At 37.2% G+C, this 20920-nt stretch overlaps 1 protein-coding gene across 2 annotated transcripts in view; it reads left to right on the top strand.

Moving 5' to 3' along the window:
* The window catches only part of LOC135732823 (ras-specific guanine nucleotide-releasing factor RalGPS1), a 111872-nt gene that overhangs the window by 5091 nt on the left and 85861 nt on the right, over positions 1–20920 (top strand). For both annotated transcript variants that reach the window (XM_065251176.1, XM_065251175.1), the window contains exons 2-4: positions 9656–9795; positions 11187–11291; positions 12286–12336. In XM_065251176.1, coding sequence (XP_065107248.1) covers positions 9739–9795; positions 11187–11291; positions 12286–12336 — 213 coding nt within the window. In that variant the 5' untranslated portion in view covers positions 9656–9738. The remainder of the gene's footprint in view (positions 1–9655; positions 9796–11186; positions 11292–12285; positions 12337–20920) is intronic.

Raw genomic sequence — 20920 nt, 5'->3', positions numbered from 1 at the left:
GTGGTAACATTATTGCTAAAATGGTCAAAGAGAAATAATACTGCAATCTTAAATTTTTTTAAAGTTTTGTAGCTGTAAAACGTAATAATGCTATGAGTGAATGTTGCAAATAAGTCTACATTGTAAGCTTCAGCATCTATTTAAACGTACAAAATACGTTTTGTGTTTTTGAATGTTACATATTAATACTAGGTTGCTTGCTTTACATGAAGTGAGAAATATCTGAAAATGTGTCGCCTGGTTGTTACACAACAATATTCTGCTTCTGTGATCAATGTGATCCTGCGAGCTTTTCATGAGATCTCAGAGGAATCTTCTCTTCAGCAAACACTACACTATGACCTTCTGTCTTTATTCTGTCAACTGTGTTACGCTGCTGAATGTTTGATAAATTAAGAACTGTGGCCTTTGGTATAATGCATCCTAAATGGAAGTACACACCACATACAGTTTTCATTCAAATACAATTTTTATTTGATGGAGGATTGATTGTGATACAGTAAGGATGCAGTTGATCATATCAATGCCAATTGTACTTTTATAATCACATTTCGTACCATGGTCTAATCGCATTGTTTACTAATGTGTGCATACAATGACAATAAAGATTGATTTGATGATTCCTCCAAGTAACTTTGAATGCCATGTTAATATGGTATTATAATCATCCACTACCTTGGTACAATAAAAGTACCTTAGCAGTACTGTTACTGTTATGGTACTGCCAAAGTCCTGGTTTTCTTGTGACTTTAATATTTTCAGTAAACACTTAAAGACCCTGTGTGTGGGGGTTTATTTTGCATTATTCCCCAGCTGACTGCAGAGTAAATCTGACATCCAGGACAAAGTATATACATTAAGAAGTATAGCAGGACATCTCTGATTCAGTCCGCCACATTGTGTTCAGGGTTTGGTTTCCATGGGTGACCATCAAAGGCCATTCAGAAAGTCACAGCAGCAGGCAGCCGCCCCACATTCCAAGTGGTTTGCTGTTGCCATGACGACTCCGTCTCAGTGCAGGGGATTGTGGGAGTGATGAGGGATGAGGATTGTGTTGCCATGTATGATTCCTGAAATATAATAAAAGCGCTGGCTACCATCAAAATCTAAACTTTTGCAAATATTTCCATTTGAGTGTGGTCACTTTTTCCAAATGTTTCCCGTCATGAAGTGCGTGAATTACGTTTTCAACACCTCATACCAATATTTATCTGGTTTAAATCTTTAGCCTGCTTTCCTCTATGTGCTGAATATACTTCTTGTAGGGATTTGTACATTTGTGATGTACTGATACATGGATATCATAATATCATAAAGACATGGGATGTTGTGCATGGCAACGTGCTAAAAGATATTCACAGGATCTTCGTATGTTAGATTTAATGTTTTCCTGCCCACATGGTGATGATTACATCATCAGACAACCTGTTCAGCAGCAGTTACTACAGTTTGATGATAAGATCATTTCTTTACAATAACATGCACTTAAAACTGTACACTAAGAGCATATACACTACTGTACTGAGAGAGAGAGAGAGAGAGATTTCCATCTGCCTCCTCATGCACCTGCCCTGTCCTCTTCCTCCTTCACTCTTGCCCCTTCTTTTATTTTCATTCTCTGAATACCATCATCATACCGGGGGCAGGTGGAGCTGAACATCTAGACTCCCATACAGGATCCCTAAGACTTGAGCATGTCTTAAAAAAAAACATAATTAATACCAAACCAATTTAATCTTTTAATTGAGATTTAAAATCTCTTTTACCAGAGTGACCTGGCAAAGAAAGGCAGCAACAAATAACAAGAGTAAACAAATATACAACAAAACATAAAAAACACACTCAAAAATCACAACAACAATTTATAAAAACATAAAACACATAATTTGTTAAAAGCAGTTCAAACTCATTTAATGATGGAAGCGTGGTAAGCGTCAGGGTATTCAGTAAGTTATTCCAAGAAGCAGCAGCATTATATATAAAATATTTTTTCTCTATCTTTGCTCGAACCCTGGGAACGTTAAGATGCAACAAATCATTTGAATGAAGTTTGTAGCATTCTTTGAAAAGCTAAGAGATAAGTAATGTAAGACCGCAAATCGACTTATAATGTATGTATATGTATATTATGTAAAGCAATTCAGTCTGAATTGTGAGGATGAAGATAAGTTTGAGAAATAAAGGGCCCTATGAATTCCATTGGATTCCATTTTGTTCCATTTAAATTTTTCTCCATTCTGTAAATTAATAAATTAAGTTTAAGTAATCAAAATGATTAAACTTCTTCTACAATTCAACAATAGTATATTAATGGTTTGCTTTCAAAAGTACATTTTGGTAGTGTTTTAATATTTGGCTAATGTTTACAGAATTTCATAGTAAAATCCAACATTGAATTTTTTGTCAGACAAAGTGCTGTCAAATTTAATGAACAGTACAAATTAAACTTGCCTGATGGCCATTTAAAACATTATAGTCAGTAGAGCTGCAACTATCGACTATTTTTTCAACCGATTAATCTATCGATTATTTTTTCGATTAATCGAATAGTCTAATGATTTTTTTATACATATAATTCCCCAACAAATAATAAATGTAACATCTGTCATTAACGCTAACATTTTATTTAAGCATTTTCTTAATTAAACAAACACACAAACCAAAATTTTTAACATGAAAAATAAAGTGGCACTGAGGCATTATTCACCTTAAACAATAAAATAGGCATATATTAATATTTTAAACATTAGTTTATGATTAGTACATGCATTAACTCAGCATTAGTTCAGACTGAAGTAAAAATAAGTTCATTGTGATTCATGAACCCTTATATAAGATGTAATGGTTATATTATTACTGTTAATATTATTACTATTAGTAGTACTGCATTCTCATTTAACTTTAACATTTAACTTTTCTTAAGTTCCGGGTAAAAAACAAGTTCAGTTAGTATGATCTTCTAATATTTTATAAACAGCGTTTACGCCGCTGTTACTTTAAATAAACGCATGTCAGGAATACCTTACAAGACGAGCTTCTGTAATATCTGCGCACATATTCGCAAAAAAGACGTTCATTGGGAACTCCGCACTGCCAGCTGGCTTTCAGTGCACGCGGGCACATGCCTATCAGTTCTCAATGTGACAGTAACTTATTATTTCATAACTTCTTAATATAAAAACATGTCCTGCTCTTTATTTACTGTTTCAACATACTGCCCAGAAGCGATGCAATGTCACGTCTGTCAGGCGTCTCGCAGCTCGTATTAAACGAAGATGTAAACGCAGCTGTATTAAGCACAATATGTATTGATTCTATTGTTTATAGAGTAAGTATAAAAACTTACTGTAATAGTTCAAATTCTTACGCTGACGTCTCGTCATTTTGAGGTCGGAGAGCTCCAGGTTTTCTTCTTTTAAGATGATCATACACAGGTGTTGCGCTGCTGTGGTATGCCATTTCAGTTTTACACAGTATGTGTTTTATTTGGTCTCTGCTTAAAGTATTCCCACACTTTTGATCGCGTTCTGTCTGTTTGGTATAACACTTGTATCACCCGGTCGGAGCTGAAGCCGCCTTCATTTCAAAATGTAAACAGTGCGACGCATCGACGCATTTCCGGCAAATCGACGTAATTACGTAATCGACGTAATCGACTACGTCGACGCGTCGTTCCAGCCCTAATAGTCAGCCTGTGCATTTAACTCTGTGTTATGTGAGCAGGGTCTTAAATTTTAATATTTTTTATTTACGTTTTTTTTTTTTTTTTTGAAGACTGTGGTAGAGCCCGATCGATAAAGGATTTTGAAGGCTGATACCGATACAAATGTTTGTTGGTTTTCAAATCCGATATTCCGATTTATCGACCAATTTTTTTTTTTCAGAAACGCGCAACAAAACAATAACAGATTTCCCTAACATTAGTTATTTGTAGTTATTTATGAGTTTTAACTTAAATAAGATGATAATGCATTTTAAAAAGAAACTTGTTTCTTTTATTGTCTCGTGACCAACTCACCATGAACTCACCTAACCGTTGTTCTCTCTGCCCAACTCTGGCTGGATCAGCAGGTTGCAGGATGTGTGACGCGTTATACACGAGTGTTGTCAACAGGGAGGTTGTAGAGTGCCTCTTGTGGACAAACTATACAACGGCAACAGTCATGACATGGTTGAAGGCTGTTTCGTCCGTTCTTTCGTTTAAATATTTATTTATCGGACATTATGAATGCTGATACCGATAGTGTGGAAAATGTCTAATATCGCCCTGCCGATATATCGGTCGGGCTCTACTTTGTAGTCTCAGATGGTCTCATCGCCATGTTTTTCTCTCTTCAGAATGAATGTTTATAGTTGACGGTGCGTAATCGTGACCGTGTAGTGAAATGTTTCCAAACATGTCTATCATTTTATTTGCCAGTTAAGAATATCATGGCAACAAAGTCAAACTGATATTCGCAAATAAAGTATAATGGCTTGTAAAAAATAGTTTGTAGAAAATGTGCCGAGTAATTCCATTTTCTTGATTCCGTGATTCCAGCCATGTTTTCTGCATCCAAGAAATCATAAGGCTCTAGAAATATGAAGCAAGAAATCACTCTAACTAGTCCTTCTCATGCACTTTACTTTATTAATATACCTCTAGTCTAACTCTACAGTTGCTAAGCAACATGCCAACCTACTAGTGTATTAAAAGCAGAATGTTATAGAAATGTGCATTAGATCTTCATATCCAGCAGCTATAACACACACGCACACACACAGACAGACACATGCAGTGCAGGATGCAGCTGTGCCATTGCAAGTTTGTTCTAGTTTTAAGATCCTCTATCACTGATCTGTGTCGTATTAAAGTTTCATTTTGATGAGTCCAGGAAACGCTTGTCTTTCTGTAGCCGGGCAGGACAGTAAACTTATGAGAAAGATGAGTTCATTGTAAGGCATTAAATGAAAAGACAGAAAATAAATGTATTATTCAATCACTCTATTCTCACCCTTTTAATATCATTCACTGTATTTGGTGTGCAGTGTTTTAGTAAAGAGATGAGAGAGACAACATGTTACTGAGTCAGGTTCGGTGTGGAAAGAGTTTCATGGTACTGTGGGTCGGCCCATTTAATTACAGCACTACAGTACATAGCTGTTAGAATGAGAGAGTCAGATGAAGATTTAACAAAAGAGAGTAAGGATGAATAAAAGAAAAGAGAAAGAATAATAAGCAATGGAGGAAGCTCTTGTCACAGGCACTTTTACATTTCAGACAAGGATCTGTGCTGCTTACAGCAAAGACTTGCAGGACAGCATAGAGACTATTTTCCTGTCTTATATTGATTTAATGACCTGAACTCATTTTCAGTATATTTGTGTGATATAATTAGCATCTTTACTCTGTGGGAGAGTATCAGAAAAAATTTCTTAGTGGATCATCAGGAGATCAAACTTTACTCTATTAAAGTGCATTGGGTATTGCACACCTACCGACTTGAGTTATTTATTTTGTTATATAATAATAAATCATTTTCTTTTCTAATGCAGAAGAAAAACTAACATGTGTCTGTCATTGGAAGTGTATATGATATTAAGTTTTCACACCTGCCCTGAGCACAGATGGTGTCTCAAACCGAGGATGGCACAGAAACTGCTTTAACGCCTTGAAGAGCTGCAGTGATAATCTTATCATAAGACTGATATATGAGATTATTAACATTGATTCATGAGATGCTCAGAATGACACATATTAAGGTGTGTTTTTGAGCTGCATTGTTTTTGTTGCAGTCAATTGTGTGAAATGCAAACGCTCTCAAATTCAGCTGACTCGACATTGGGATTCACTCTGATTGGTTGATGTTTTGGCTCACATACTGTACAGACTTACAGATTATTAGTTATTATTTACTTTAAAGAGGAAATATTTCAGATTTAGGTCTGTATTTGTTAAACACGTTGACTTTGTGCACATCATTTTGTGTCAGATTTGCTCATTCTGAAGCTCATTAAATGCTTTTGGGTACTCTTGTCAGGTCAGATGATGTTTTACACAAACCTCAAACTCAATTAAGCAAAATGACTTTAGTTTTCAAATTAGCTTTTTTTACGTGTGGTTGTGCTGGTAATATTATTTTTATTAACAAGTAACAAGCTGTATTAAAAAGTAAAAGAAAATAGAAGCAGGTTTACTCTTGGTTTTAGACATTTAGACCTGAAGACTGTGTTTAAGACTGTATTAAAATAACTTGATGATCTTTCTGTCTTATACCCATGTGTGTAAAAATAATCTTGATCTAAACTGAAAATGAAAGTAAACTATATATAGAGAGTATTAATATAATTGAAATGATGTAAACATTAGAGATGCACCGATACCGATACTGGTATCGGGTATCGGCCTCGATACCACATTTTCTAAAGTACTCGTACTCGTTAAAAGTCCCCCGATACCAGGGATCGATACCACGGTCTGAGAAATGTCAATGTTGAGCGGCGTGTAAGGGGTTAATGCCTCTTGTGTTGTCCAAAGAGGCAGAGTTTACAACAAACTGGAAAACTAGTCCCTTGTTTTTTTGTTAAATTATATGAATAAAGCTGTTACCTGTAAATTTAAATCATGTTTTTTATTAAGTACTCGGTATCGGTATCGGCAAGTACTGAAATGCAAGTACTCATACTCATACTCGTATTCCAAAAAAGTGGTATCGGTGCATCCCTAGTAAACATTGAACAGTAGGTTTTGAATAAAGCAGGTTTTTCAGCTTCAGGAATCAGATTCAAAGTTTCCTCTGTTATGATAAAACACTGTACTGTCACTGTTGTTTATAACTTCTGTAAATGCTGACACCTGCTGGTGTTTTACTTTACATTTTACATTGCATGCTGAATTGGCCAAAACCATGCACTGTAAAAAAGGCAGCATCAAATCAACATATATTTTTACATGTAATTTAACAAATTAAGTTAAACAATTTCAACTTGTTTTTATAAGTTATGTCAACTAATCACAACTGTATAGCTCAACTTATGCTCCTGTATTGTTCAGTGGTAGAGCATTGCGATCAAGCTAAAAAATGTATACCTTGTAATGTCAGTCACTGTAAGTCACTTTGGATAAAAGCGTCTGCCAAATGCGTACATGAAATGAAATCGCACTTTTTTTTTACTGTAGTTGTATGTGTTTGTATGTGTATAGTTCATATGTGTGTTTTTGTTAATATTTGGCAAATGTGTATTAACTAATTGATGGCTTAACCCCTTAACTGGCGCAACCCTTTTTTTGAGGTGGTGGGGGGGTTTTCTTCTTAAAATTATACATGTATGTTTGTGTATTTATATACCGTATACACACAATTATTATACACGGTACACTCACATATATTATGTAAACAATTTTTTTATTCTGCAAACGATTAGTCGCGACTAGAAGACACTTTAACGTTTTTCACTGAAGAAAATATTAAATAAAAAAAGTTATAGCAGTTTACATTTACTGTAATAAATAAAAAAATCAATAAAGGATAGATTGTATACATTAAATTATCACAAAAAAATAAGGTTTTTGTTACACTTTTAATGGTTTTACCAACAACAGCCACTAGGTGTCAACGGTTTGCTGCATTCTCTTGTCACAAATAAATAAATTACTGTCACTGCATTATTATTAAGTTAACTCGTCAATTAAGAGAAAACGCTTCCCTGTCAATTACAAGTTTTTCTGGGAATCCGTATTTCTGCCATTATACACCAGACGATGCTCTTACCCAACTTATACAACCTGGAAGAAACCCCTCACGCCAAACAGTTCAAACTCAGTGTATGTTATGATCATCGCTCCAAATCGGATTTCTATCAGAAGTCTTTCACAAAAACTCAAGTATCTCAACTTTTACCTCAAAATGTGGTATTTTTTTAAGAAACCTACCCATATTTGGGAGGTGATAAAAAGAGAACAAATGAAGCTAGGATGAACAGGGTTTTTTGTATAAAAGCAATAAAAAGAGTCTTTTCTTTTTCCTTTTGATTAATTGTATGTTTATATATTTAAAGAAAAAAAAACATTCTGGAAATTAAACTTTTGTGAAAAACATAAAAAATGCTAATTAAAACGCTGGCAGGGAAGAGTTAATCACGAGGCAAAACCCTCACTATAGATCCAATAGTTTGAGGCCAGATGTTTATATTTTATGCTGAAAGAGCCAACATATTACTTTACTAATTGATCAGTTTGATAATGTTTGTCAGAATATCATTGATTTGGGTCTGTAAGCTCCTTTTAATAACTGTAAAGTTTCTCCTTATAATTGTGTGGTCCAAATATTCCTGTAGGTCTATTGGTAGAGTATTGTTGCGTTAGCAGTGTAAAAGTCAGGGGTTCAATCCCCATGAAACATACATAATGATAATGTATTGTGTGCAGTATGTAAAGTCACTTTGGATAAAAGTTCTTCCTATCCTAATATATAAATGTAAACACACATAGATGGACAGTGATTCACATGTTTTAGTTTGGCCACTAGAGGTCAATGCAGGTCTAAATGTTTTCTGATGTTCTTGATCACATGAGTTATAAACTTTTCTTTAAAGTGTTCATGCGTGTAATGTCCTAGCCAAGAGGATTTCTGGTATCACTTTATTTTGATGCTCCCCTTTTGACAGGAACGTTGCATGTTAACAAACTCTCATTAAAGTGTTGATATACTGTCTGCTTAAGATCACTTTATTGTGATGATCCACTAACAGTTATTATACTGATTATATGATTGTAAATAAATGATAACCCTTAACCTACCTGTAACAATCTACTAGTACTTAGCTTATGCTGTAATGGAAAATTTGCTGACATAACTAAATGTCTTAAAATTGTTTTACCAGATTTCTGAATGACCATTTTTTTTTAGTTTAGTAGTAATAAATGATGTGTGTGAACTGATCGAGCAGAGGAATCCTCTTTTCCATGATGTGTTTTTATAAGGAGGACTTACTCCGTGTTAAAGGGAGTTTGGGGCTTCAGGGATGAGGTTGGACCGTGTTTGACAGCTGGTAATCCTGGTTATTTATTGAGGTTTCTTATGTTGGGAAATGTTTATTTGATGAAAGTGTCAGCTCTTGGCAACAGTCAGTACCACATCATGAGATCTGAACATTTAGTTGGTCTGTCTGAGGAAAACATTGCTTCCTCAAACAGTGATGTGTCTTTCATATTAAATACATTTAGACTGAAACAAGGTCATATTAATAAGAAATGGACAGTCTTAGATTTAAAGCTGTAAGAGACATTTTATTGTAAAAGTCAAAATCTTTCCAGTCCGGTATGGATTTTTCCTACACTCCTAATACATCGGTCGGGAAACTGTACATACAGTACCAGTCAAAACATTGGACACACTTGACTTGAATGTTTATTGTGATATTAAAAATGTTTGAGCTGTACTTTAATGCTTGAACTGAATGATTTGGACCATTCAGTAAAGAAAATCCACTACAATCCAGCATGCATGGGAAACGACACTCTTTACAAAGTGTCTCTTGACTGAGCTGCAAATATAATGAGGGGCTTCAATTTAAAATATTTGAGTGTCCTGGCAAAGAACCCTGCAGGATTCATCTCATGAAGTATAACATAACTGTTACTGATTGTCATTTCTTCTCTCTTTCTCTCGTGCAGGTATGGATGAAAGGTCATATATGGGGTCTGGCTAAGGGTCACTGTTGGCCTGGCGTCTGAACCCCATCGGCTCAGCCTCCAGCATGTACCGTCGAAATGGCCTATCAGATGGCACCAGCATTAAGTCTGCATCCTCTGAGGTATCCTTTATCTCATCTATTTTAAGAAATAGTTTCTGTAAAAAGTAATATTTTGCTATAATATTTTAATAGAATGTAGGGATAATGTCGATTCACACACATGCACAGAGTTACTGGTCTCTCTTGACAGTTCTGCAGTCTGCAGTGGAAAATAGCATTGCTTTAATAAGTGTGGTACTGTGATTGACCGGCAGTACAGATGAGGTAATTCCTCTGAGAACTGGGAACCCTCCTGGCTGTGTCCTTGTTCCTGTCTTCTTTCATTACATTCCCAGCAGCACCATCTGTGCAAAAATACTGTGCATCAGACACAAATGGCGTGCATCCGACGAAAAATGGCGTGCATCCGACGAAAAATGCCGTGCATCCGACGAAAAATGCCGTGCATCAGACGAAAAATGCCGTGCATCAGACAAAAAATGCAGTGCATCAGACACAAATGGTGTGCATCAGACGAAAAATGCCGTGCATCAGACGAAAAATGCAGTGCATCAGACACAAATGGTGTGCATCAGACGAAAAATGGCGTGCATCAGACAAAAAATGGCGTGCATCAGACGAAAAATGGCGTGCATCAGACGAAAAATGGCGTGCATCAGACGAAAAATGGCGTGCATCAGACGAAAAATGGCGTGCATCAGACGAAAAATGGCGTGCATCAGACGAAAAATGGCGTGCATCAGACAAAAAATGGCGTGCATCAGACAAAAAATGGCGTGCATCAGACAAAAAATGGCGTGCATCAAATTATTAATACCATAGTGTTTTAATTGTTACTTCAATGGTTACGTTATTAATAGGACACGATACAGTATACCATCACAAATTATTATAAGGTTCTTCTGTGTATATTGTTGAATGTCTGAAAATCCATGACAGTACCACATCACCACATTACATCATGATAATAACATAGTATTTTTTAGATGTAAATCTAGTACTAATGTAAGTACATACCTTGCTGTATCTTAATGCACATTATTGTACACAAACACACACACCAGTCAGATCTCTGCTTATTGACGTCCACATGTGCTAATATCAAACCTCCGGTCCTGATTCTTTCATCATATCTGGTATAAATCAAAAACTCATCATGACAGCCTTCAGACCGAAGTACTTTTCCATGGAAAAAACTGTTCTGCTTTCGATGGCAGGCATTATCCATACTGTTATTGCTTGTGGTCGAGGTTCACACCAGAATACACAGATGACAGAAGAATGAGAGAACCAGCTTGTAATTTATTGAATTAATCCAAGATGATTACCAAAGAGAAAAGAAACAGAATATCTGTCATGAAACACTGTAGAATAAACAACGTAGGATTGAATTTGTCACTGTTTCTTACTTAAATATTTCCTGCTTCATATTGCTTTTGTATCACATTCAGGACAGTAAGAGTTTGGTGTCGGTGGACGGGCAGAACGCTGACTACGCCAAGAGCTACGATGCTGTCGTGTTTGATGTGCTAAAAGTGACCCCAGAGGAGTTTGCAGTGAGTAAAACTGTCAGTGTGAAAATGATCTGTCCTCAGGTGGAAAACTGGGGTGGTCTTTCGTTCTAGATGGTTTGTTGTGTCCTGTAATGATACAGCTCATTATAAATCTACTGTTCAGTGGAGACCTATCAGTTTGGAAACTCCATCATGTGCATACTTGATGTCTACGGCCTGCGTACTTCCTGAAATGCAACCTTATAAATAAGGTGAAATGCTCTAAGGATTATTTCACTTTCATAAAAAATTAATTTAGCCTTGTGATGTGCCAGCGTGATCTTGCATTTTACTTAATCACATCGAAAGGTCATGCATGACGTATAATAAGTGTGAGATAGGTATTTGCATTCTTTAATCCTTTACACGTTTCTAGTCTTCTGTTCAGTTTTACTGACCTGGCCACTTGATGTCTATGACCTTTTTTCATATCTCTCTCTTTTGCACTGTGCAAAATGAGCGGTAAAACTCGGAAACACATTCTGTTTTTGTCGAGAGTGCCCTGCACGCACAAGCGTGATGCCTACCTTCCATAGCAATGAATGAAAACATGTTATTCGCTTTGTGTCACTGCGCACCCACCAGCACCAGCGGGCACACTGGCACGGAGCAGAGCGAGACCTTCAGCCTATGTGCCGGGGCTAAGCCTGGGCACACCACTACAATAAATATTAAAGTAGTCAGAGTTTTCCTATAATATTCAAGAATGTAATGTTTCCTGAGGCTTTGTTATGCAGTAGAAACACTGATTGCATGATTTTGAGTTTGTTAGCACAGCTTGATGTGTAACAAGGTTTTATTATTACATCTCAACTGTAACTAAAGGCTTGAAGGACCCTGGCGAAGTGAGATTTCTCAACTCTTTCACCACAGTGAATTTTTATGATAGATGGCTTTCATTCAGCTTCCATAAATCAAATCCATAAGTCAGATCTGGAAAATGATCTCACTACGGTGATTAGACATTGTGGTCATTTTCTTTTCCATTCTTTTTCAGAGCCAAATTACCCTGATGGACGCCCCTGTTTTTAAGGCCATACAGCCTGAGGTAAGATATTAAAGTTTTTGTCATTTCACATTATTAGATTGTGCTTTGTTGTTTATCGACTGGTGAACACCTGGTGCTGAATGCTTGTTGGTCAATACAGTGTTCCTGCTTTATAAAAAACAACAACATGTTAACAGGTATGACTGTCCAGATAGATATGGTTTATATACTGAAAATTATGTGTGCACTTTTTAATTTTTGTAATTATTTCTTATGGGGAATAGGAAAGGCCTTATCCCAGGCCAGGTTATGAATAATGTTACTCAATAATGTTACGTCTATAACCCGGGCTCCCTGCCTGCATCCCTGTAGTTCCCTGCTTCGAAGGTCTAAGCTGAAATGCCCTTCTCGGATGCCCCTTTATACATCCTGGTCCTTTCGTCATCCCACCTATAACTTATCATCTCCCTATTTATGAGAATGAGTTTTATTCGCCAGGTGTGCACAAGCACACAAGGAATTAATTGTGGTTTTCAGGAGCTCTTGGTTCATACATCCATATGAAATGCAAACAGAAAGAACATTTTAAAAGTAAAACTAAGAAAGTAAGTAATAACAGATAAGTAAGATAAAATGAATACAGTAATAATACCAATGTGCTTCAGATGTAGTCACACTAAGACGTTCCCCATGGTGACGCAGCATCTCGTTCTCATGTTTGTTAAAACTAGTTCCTAATTAAACTAAGGTCTGGTCCTGGTTTAAGATAATCCCTGTTTGGGGAACCACCGTATAATATTTTAGTGCACTGTACTTTTTAAAGGTATTATTATTGTTTTAAAATTGTGGTTACACAATAGCAGTCTCTTTTGTGCTACAGCCATCTTCACTATCATATTACAGTAGTTTTATATTAGTGTCTGTATCTTATTTTAAGGCGTCATCTTATCCACTCTCTGTGTGTTAGTATGAAAACAGTGTTTCTGTCTATGTAGATTTGTTATTATTTCAGTTGCTAGACACCAATAAGAGAAACATTATCTGTTTTTCCACCCATTGTTTTGTGTGTGGCCTTCATTAAACATAAAATCACAATGCAGACTTTGTAAACAGTGTTTTTGTGTTAACTTTATAAGCAGGATTGCATCATTGTCTGTCCCTATGGAGTGAAAGTGTCTTTGTTGTTAGGATTGTGTTTATAATGCTGGAAGTGTAAAGCAGTCCTCTGTGTTCTCGCGCATTATTTACGATACTATAGCAAAGTCTGCAGTTAATTTTATTCTGCTGTTGTGTCGATGAGCTCATGTTTAGACAGTCAGTTATTCCGAAGGCCTTCAGAGGAACGGTTTTAAAATATGACAGTCTTTCATTAGTGATGTTTATATCCTCTTTACAGAAAAGAATAACAGTTCTGTATTAATGCAATCTTTTCCTGGATGAGTGATGCAGCAAGCGGTCCGGGTTCTCCTCAGACCGCAAGGAAACTTTCTGGCTTGCGATGAGACCACCTGCGTCCTACTTTCCTTTACTGCACTGATGTTGTTACAGTATTAACACAAATTACCTTCAATGTTTTTAAACGTACAGTACTTATTACTACCGTACTTCAGTCTATAAGTGTGTCCCGCGGCGTCTGTGCCTCCTCAAACTATGTGGCTTGTTGAGAAGAGATTTGTTTTATTTATGCCTGGTGTATAATAAATCAAGTAGTCATGATGACCTGTATTAAAGGATGAACTGAGTCATATCTACAGACCAGAATATAATGAAGCCCATTGTAACGATACCATGTATTGTTTCATTCAGAAGGTGGCAAACATCTTATCGACACATTGTGTCAAGAATACAAGATTGTAAACACAGGGTGATGTGTTAGATGTAGGGTTGCCAACTTTCTCACTTTGAATTACGGGAAAAAAAGATGGCCTGCCATAGCAGTATATGGTTTTGTGTACACAATGTATTGTTTTAAGCCATTAGTCAAAATGAGAGCTAATCTCCTAATTAAATATGATTATAAAACGGCCTCGTTCTTCATTCTAATTTGGTTGAAACACGTTCTAAGCCGTGATAAAATACCCCGGTAACCCCATGGTTCGAACCGCATTTCAGAAGTATCACTGTGCCACTGTTGCTACGTACTGATTTATGAACACCACAGTCTTTAATCATATTGTTAATTTTCTACAATTGCATGGTTAAGCTTCGCGGGGCTTATTGCTTTTATAAAACGATTACTTCATATGCATAGCAGGATTTCATAAAATAAAACACAAATAAGTTGTTATTATATTAGTACAAATATTACTCTTTCGCATAACAAAGTAGTTCCTCAGAATCAAGTGTGACTTAAACAGAGCGCAGTTCTCAACCAACACAGACGCAGCAAAGACACAATGAAAATATGATTAAAGACTGTAGTGTTTATTAATATAATTCAACATTCATCTAATTTATACATTAACATTTATATTGTGCAACTGTTGAAGTGATGATCAAAAATGCTTGGAAGCATGCTTAACTTTAACTCTTTCCCTGTCAGCATTTTTTTTTTTTAAGTTGCCCCCCAGTTTTAGGTAACCCATGGCATCTTGGGGCTTATTGCTTAAATTTATATCTCTTGCCTTGGCAACATACGGTAAGCTTATTAATAGTTTGTTAAAGGGGACATTTCACAAGACTTTTTAATGATGTAAAATAAATCTTTGTTGTCCCCAGAGTACATATGTGAAGTTTTAGCTCAAAATACCCCACAGATAATTTATTATAAGATGTTAAAATTGCCACTTTGTTGGTGTGAGCAGATATGTGCCATTTTGGGTGTGTCCTTTAAAATGCAAATGAGCTGATCTCTGCACTAAATGCCAGTGCCGTGATTGGATAGTCCATATTAAGGGGCGGTGTTATAATAATAATAATAATAATTCGAGAGGAAGCAAATTTCAATGAGCTATTTTGTCACTTGCTTGCAGAGAATGGTTTAACAAAACTAAGTTACTGGGTTCTTTATTAACATTTCTAGGTTAATAGACGCACTGGGGACCCAATTATAGCACTTAAACATGGAAAAAGTCAGATTTTCATGATATGTCCCCTTTAATTTACAGCAGGTACCATTACCTTTACTATATGTCTAAAACAAAACCCTTGTGACTCCCACACTACGGGTAAAAAAACGTAATCCCCTTCATGTTAATCTTATGTGTGACAAACTAAAACTAACATAGATTCTGTAAGCTGTAGTTTTGCAGAGTCAACATCAAAAACTTAAATTTAAAACAGACTTACTAGCTGTGAATCAGAAGCGCCAGAATTTCCTAGCAAAGTTGGAAATGCCTTGTGGCAGGTCTGGATCAGCGATCTCTTCAGAATTGAGACGGGGCTTTATAACAAGCCGATCTAATACATGCACAAACCGCTAAATAACCAACTATATAATAAATATATATAAATAACAGATTTATTAACATTTCTTAAACATATACTGATTGTTCTTAGGGGGGTCTGTGATTAAATGACAAGTGTTGTGATCGGCACGCTGTTGTTGCTTGTTCAGCTTCATGTGGCACCACAAGAACTGACAGGTAGATGACATTAAAATACTGCGAGAGCATTTTGATAGCAGTCTCCCCTGTATGATTTCTCGAATCGCGGGATCGTCATCTGCCTCTCGATTCTTGTGGCGCCACATAAAGTCGAATAAGCCTGTTGTATCAGTCATTGATTAAATCAGTTCAGCAGTCAAAAAACGAGACGCTGGAGGTCCCGTCCGGGACAAATCGATTAGCATCAAAATACGGGACGTCCCGGCTAATACGGCACAGTTGGCAACCCTAGTTAAATGAGAAGAATAATGTGAAGCAGTCACTTTTGATCGTGCATGCTTTATTTTGATCATTGAGTTACATGTGGTGATGATGACGGATAAATCCACACAGAGGTTCAGTTTCACACAGTCAAGTGGTGTCGTCTATAATAAGAGCTGAAGCTCAGTGTATATTTAAACATTTTGGCTGATTATTCACACATGGCACGTTATCTGACAGTCATTAAACACTGTTTGGATTGTGACTTTCTGTTGTAATGTCTGCTTCCACATTTTCAGACATTCGATCTTCTGGATGTTTGAAAATGTGCAAGAGAAACACATTTTATTATTCAGTATCATATACAAAGACTTGACGTGTGTATGAATATACTTTACAGTACAATACAGTACAGTTAATTTCTCAATAAATACTTTAAACGATAAACTAATGTGTATGTGAATAGATGTGTTTGACTCCTATAAGTTACATCTGGAGTCCAGTGAAAACTCAGCTGATTCTCTCAGAGCTGTGTTTATATTTAAACATAAATACATTTGGTGTTTTCTCTTTTCAAATAACAGAGAATTATGATCCCTAACAAAGAGTTTGTAAATTAAGTTGCTCAGAATTCAGTCCATAAAGTTTCAGGAATTCATCATTCAAATTCACATGTGTGGAAATCCATTAAGACTTTAATGTCCTAAATGTCGATGTGTTTCTGAACTAAACAGAAACATTTTAATGTAAACATCAGATAGCAAATAAGTAACATCCACATCTCATCTGCTGTCAAACATCTATAAACGCTCATCTCACATCTTGGTGTATCTAAAAATACACCTCACACCTAAAGAATAAAGTAATGAATGTAAAGAATAAAACACATTTTCCATTCGCTTGTCTATTTTTCCGCTCTCATGTATGACTGAATCTGTAAATGTTTGTGGGTTTTAAGTGTAATTGCAGTTTATTGAGCTGTTTAGACAGAAATAGGTTCATATAATGATGCTGGAAAACACATAAGCAGTCTTGGCAGAAGAAATTTGTTACGTTAAAACAAAAGAAACAATCGCGCCTAAAATCTGTAAGGTTTGCACACCTGTGTGTTTTTTTTTAACCAATTTATGACAATAATCAAAAGTATGAAACAACACATATAAGTATACTGTACAAATCCCTAAAATGTTATCGAAAAAAGAAAAAGCCCTCTTTGATTAAATTACAGCTCTCAACTTAAAGAGGTGCATTCTGGGATTTTACAAAAGCTTCCAGATCATTTTCATGTTATTCTCATGGATGTAGATGTGGGTAAATCACAATAGTTTCAGGGCCTTTTTACTCCTGGTCACTTCATGTGTTGTCTCTGATCGGGTAGCTATCTAATATGTTAAAACTGTTCCATTTACATTCGGCCACATAAATGCGTAAACCGACATCAATCCGATCTTCTATTTCCATGCAAAATGCAATTACACACTTCATTACTCCACCCAGAGCCGATCCTGGGCTTCTGGGGGCCCTAAGCAACTTTGTGAGGGGGCCCTGTCATCGTATTCATTAAAAAACATTCACTGTCTCTGCTTAAATCTAGCTATAAACAAAATGTTAACTAAAACTCGTATTATCTTATAGCTGTACATTTTTGCCACATGTACATTACTGTGACACTCATCAAAATACTTCCTATTTATAATATTGACACATGTTTTCTGAAAGCCCTTAATTTTTTACATTAGTACTTAGAAAACAAGAAGAGATGTAGATTATCAGGGAAATTTAAAATTATGAATAAAATAAAACCAAAATAGCTATCAGATAAACGGCATGCTCAGACTCCACAGATAAACTACATAAATACATAAATCATTCTCTAAATATGCAAACATTAGACCTAATGTGCATTGTTTTAAAATCCTAACAGGAATCACACAACATCTTGCATGATTAATTGTGTTTTTTTTAAACGTATGAAAGATTTTGTTTATTAATGTGTACAAGCATTTCTAATAAAACCGACTGGACTAAAACTTTGTCTATGGATTTGGACTGCAGTGTTTGCTATAAATCCATTGCATGGTTAGTCAAGACTAAATAGGAATTTTGTGTTGTTAATCTTTTTACCTCACCTTCATGGCACTTGTCTTTCCTGCTCCGGGTGGAGAGCTTTAAAATCCGAATGAAGACTCATGTTTATAGGCGTGTCAACCGCATGCGGAGCTGCAAAGATGGACTGACATCCGTAATTAAATGTAATCGTGAGATCAGACTGCTTGTTATAATTTCGAATGGCTCTCGCGGCACAAGGGGGCCCCCTAGTGGTGCTGGGCCCTACACAGCTCATGTAGCCTGCGTATTGGGTGGATCGGCTCTGACTCCACCTTTAGAAACTTACGACGATGTTTATGCAGCATAAAAGCAATTTGACAATCTCTCAAAGTTTTTTTCTCTGTTAAATATATGGAGTTTGTCATTGGACTGTTTTATTGGTTCTAGAAAGTTTTTTCCCCACTGTCGTCTGCCAAAAAAAGCAACCAGCGTGTCATTTTTGTTTGTTTGCCTCTCTTCTGACTAACGTGGGAGTGGCGTGCTTACATTTTGGGAGGAGTAAAGCACTGACATATGTGGCTTTATCAACCAGATGGATTTACACTTTGTCTGAAATGCGTCTTGAAATGCATCTTGATTTATATCCGTCTCACAAACGTTGGCATTTACACTTGGTCTTTTTACAATCGGATAGCTATCAGGTCAGAGAAAATGCATGAAGTGACCAGGTGTAAGAAGGCTCTCCGTGATTGTGATTGTTAGTGATTTTTTTGTAAAGCAGTCATCCAGCTGGCCACTTGAAATGTCTCATTTCTGTCCTGAAACATTTTACATCGTCCCTTAGAGCTACGTGACCTCTGATTCTGCCAAATGATTTCCTGCTGATGCAAATCACCTCCAGCTGCATCTGCTTTGACTGTCTTTACGGTCTCATTTACGTCTGTTAGGTCTTGGCAAACGTGTGTTTGTGTGTGTGTGTGTGTGTGTGCGTGTGCCCTGGCTCATAATGAACACGAGTCTAAATTCAGTGAAATTACAGTATACATTACAGGAGGTTGATGTAATGTCTGACCATCTCATAACCTCTGATCATCAATAATCTGGTGAATATAAGCAGATATCTTTCTACATTTTTGTTAATATAACCTTCATTACTAAAATTACATTTTGTAATTACAACAAATGGTCACCTGTCAGTAACAATCTGTAAATGTCTTTATCTATATAAAGTGATCTACATACATGCGTATGGTGTAGCGTCTGGGTTTGCATGTGCATATGGGCCCGGGCAGATTGGGGCCACATCCATAAAAGGATGATGTCATTGGTGCTGGTACTACTACAGGCATATATGGAGAGGTTTATTGATGGTGCAATATTTAAGTTGTCTGCACTGATTTCCTTTGTCCTTGCACGAAATTGGACATGAGCTTTTTTGAATTTCTCTCTGCTCTAATCATTTACCCAGGTGGCTCAATGTTCTAAGATATTATTGTTAAAGCCCATTAGGATGATACCCGCTTCACTGATGATCACCCTGTCTGGGTAACAACTGGCTTGACAAAGTGCTGTGTGTCAACTTTAGTGCCGGCATTCTGAAAATGAGTGTTAAAAACTGACCTTTAACCTCTTACATGCTTTCTTTAATTGGTTGGGTGCATTCCTGTTGTCCAAGCTCTTAAACTCACCTGTATGTCCTTGGGCTCCTCCTAGATCTTTTTGTTTGTACTTTTTATCCATTTTGTTGAAATGCAGTCTCAATATTAAGATTTCTGGTTTTAATTGTGGTGAATATGCAGGTGTTCCCTTTCAATACGGTTCACTTCGCATTGCGTCAGTTAGCTGACGCTATGGGGGGGAAACTCCTGTTTACTCCGTGACTGAAGCCTATTGGTTAACGTCTGTACAAAGTACAGACCAATGACGTTTGAACCCGCGCGCGGGAGGAACGCGTCCTTATATAAGCGCGGTTCAATCGTCAGGAGTTCATATTATTTCTCCTTCAGCGCGAACCTCTCGCTGCTCCGAAGAAAAAGAAGAAGCCTTACCTCGCCGTTGACAAAAGCCCTGCAGCGGAGTCCAGGCCTAGCGTCTTCCCCTGCCGTTTTCCGGCTGAGAACCGAAGATAGCAGAGTCCAGGTCTAGCGTCTTCCCCTGCCGCTTTCCGGCCGAGAACCGAAGATAGCCTTCGCTTGCCGTGGTACGAGCCCTGTGCAGCGGACACACGCCTGACGAGGTCTCCCCTGCGGCCGCCCGGTAAGATCAATACTTTTAATATAAAGCTATAAGCTAAAAGAGCAGACGCTGTTGTAATAGCGTCCAGCACAGCGGCTCGGTGAGCCTCTCTGCTATGAATTTCCTCCGAGCGCGTTACCGGTCTGGCACCTCCCACGCCGGGACCGCGCTTATGCTTTGGTTGTCTTATCCATGTTTCGTGCTCCCCCTGCTGTTCCTCTCTCGCCGGGATGAACACACGGCGAGCCATGAGACTAGATGGATGCATAGACAAGCACACACGGACTAACTCCCCCTGTGTTCTGTCACACCGCAACCGTTCATGCTTACAGAGTCCCTTCGCTCCTCTCACATTCAGTGGCGAGATCTCTGGCACATATATTAATCCCCCGAGTGCATCGGGTGATACCGTCACGACGCATGGCTGTTCTGTCTGTGTTGCTGCTCCCCTCTGCCGTTCCTCTCTTGTTGAGATGAACAAGCGGGGAACCGTAGACCTGGATAGATGCATACGACAAGCAAACACGGGCGGTCTGTCATAGCACAGCCACTCG

Source organism: Paramisgurnus dabryanus, chromosome 5 (genome assembly GCF_030506205.2).
Source record: "Paramisgurnus dabryanus chromosome 5, PD_genome_1.1, whole genome shotgun sequence".
Taxonomy (NCBI): Eukaryota; Metazoa; Chordata; class Actinopteri; order Cypriniformes; family Cobitidae; genus Paramisgurnus; species Paramisgurnus dabryanus.
Note: the sequence above shows the minus strand (reverse complement) of the source record. Positions and strands in the feature narration are given on the sequence as shown.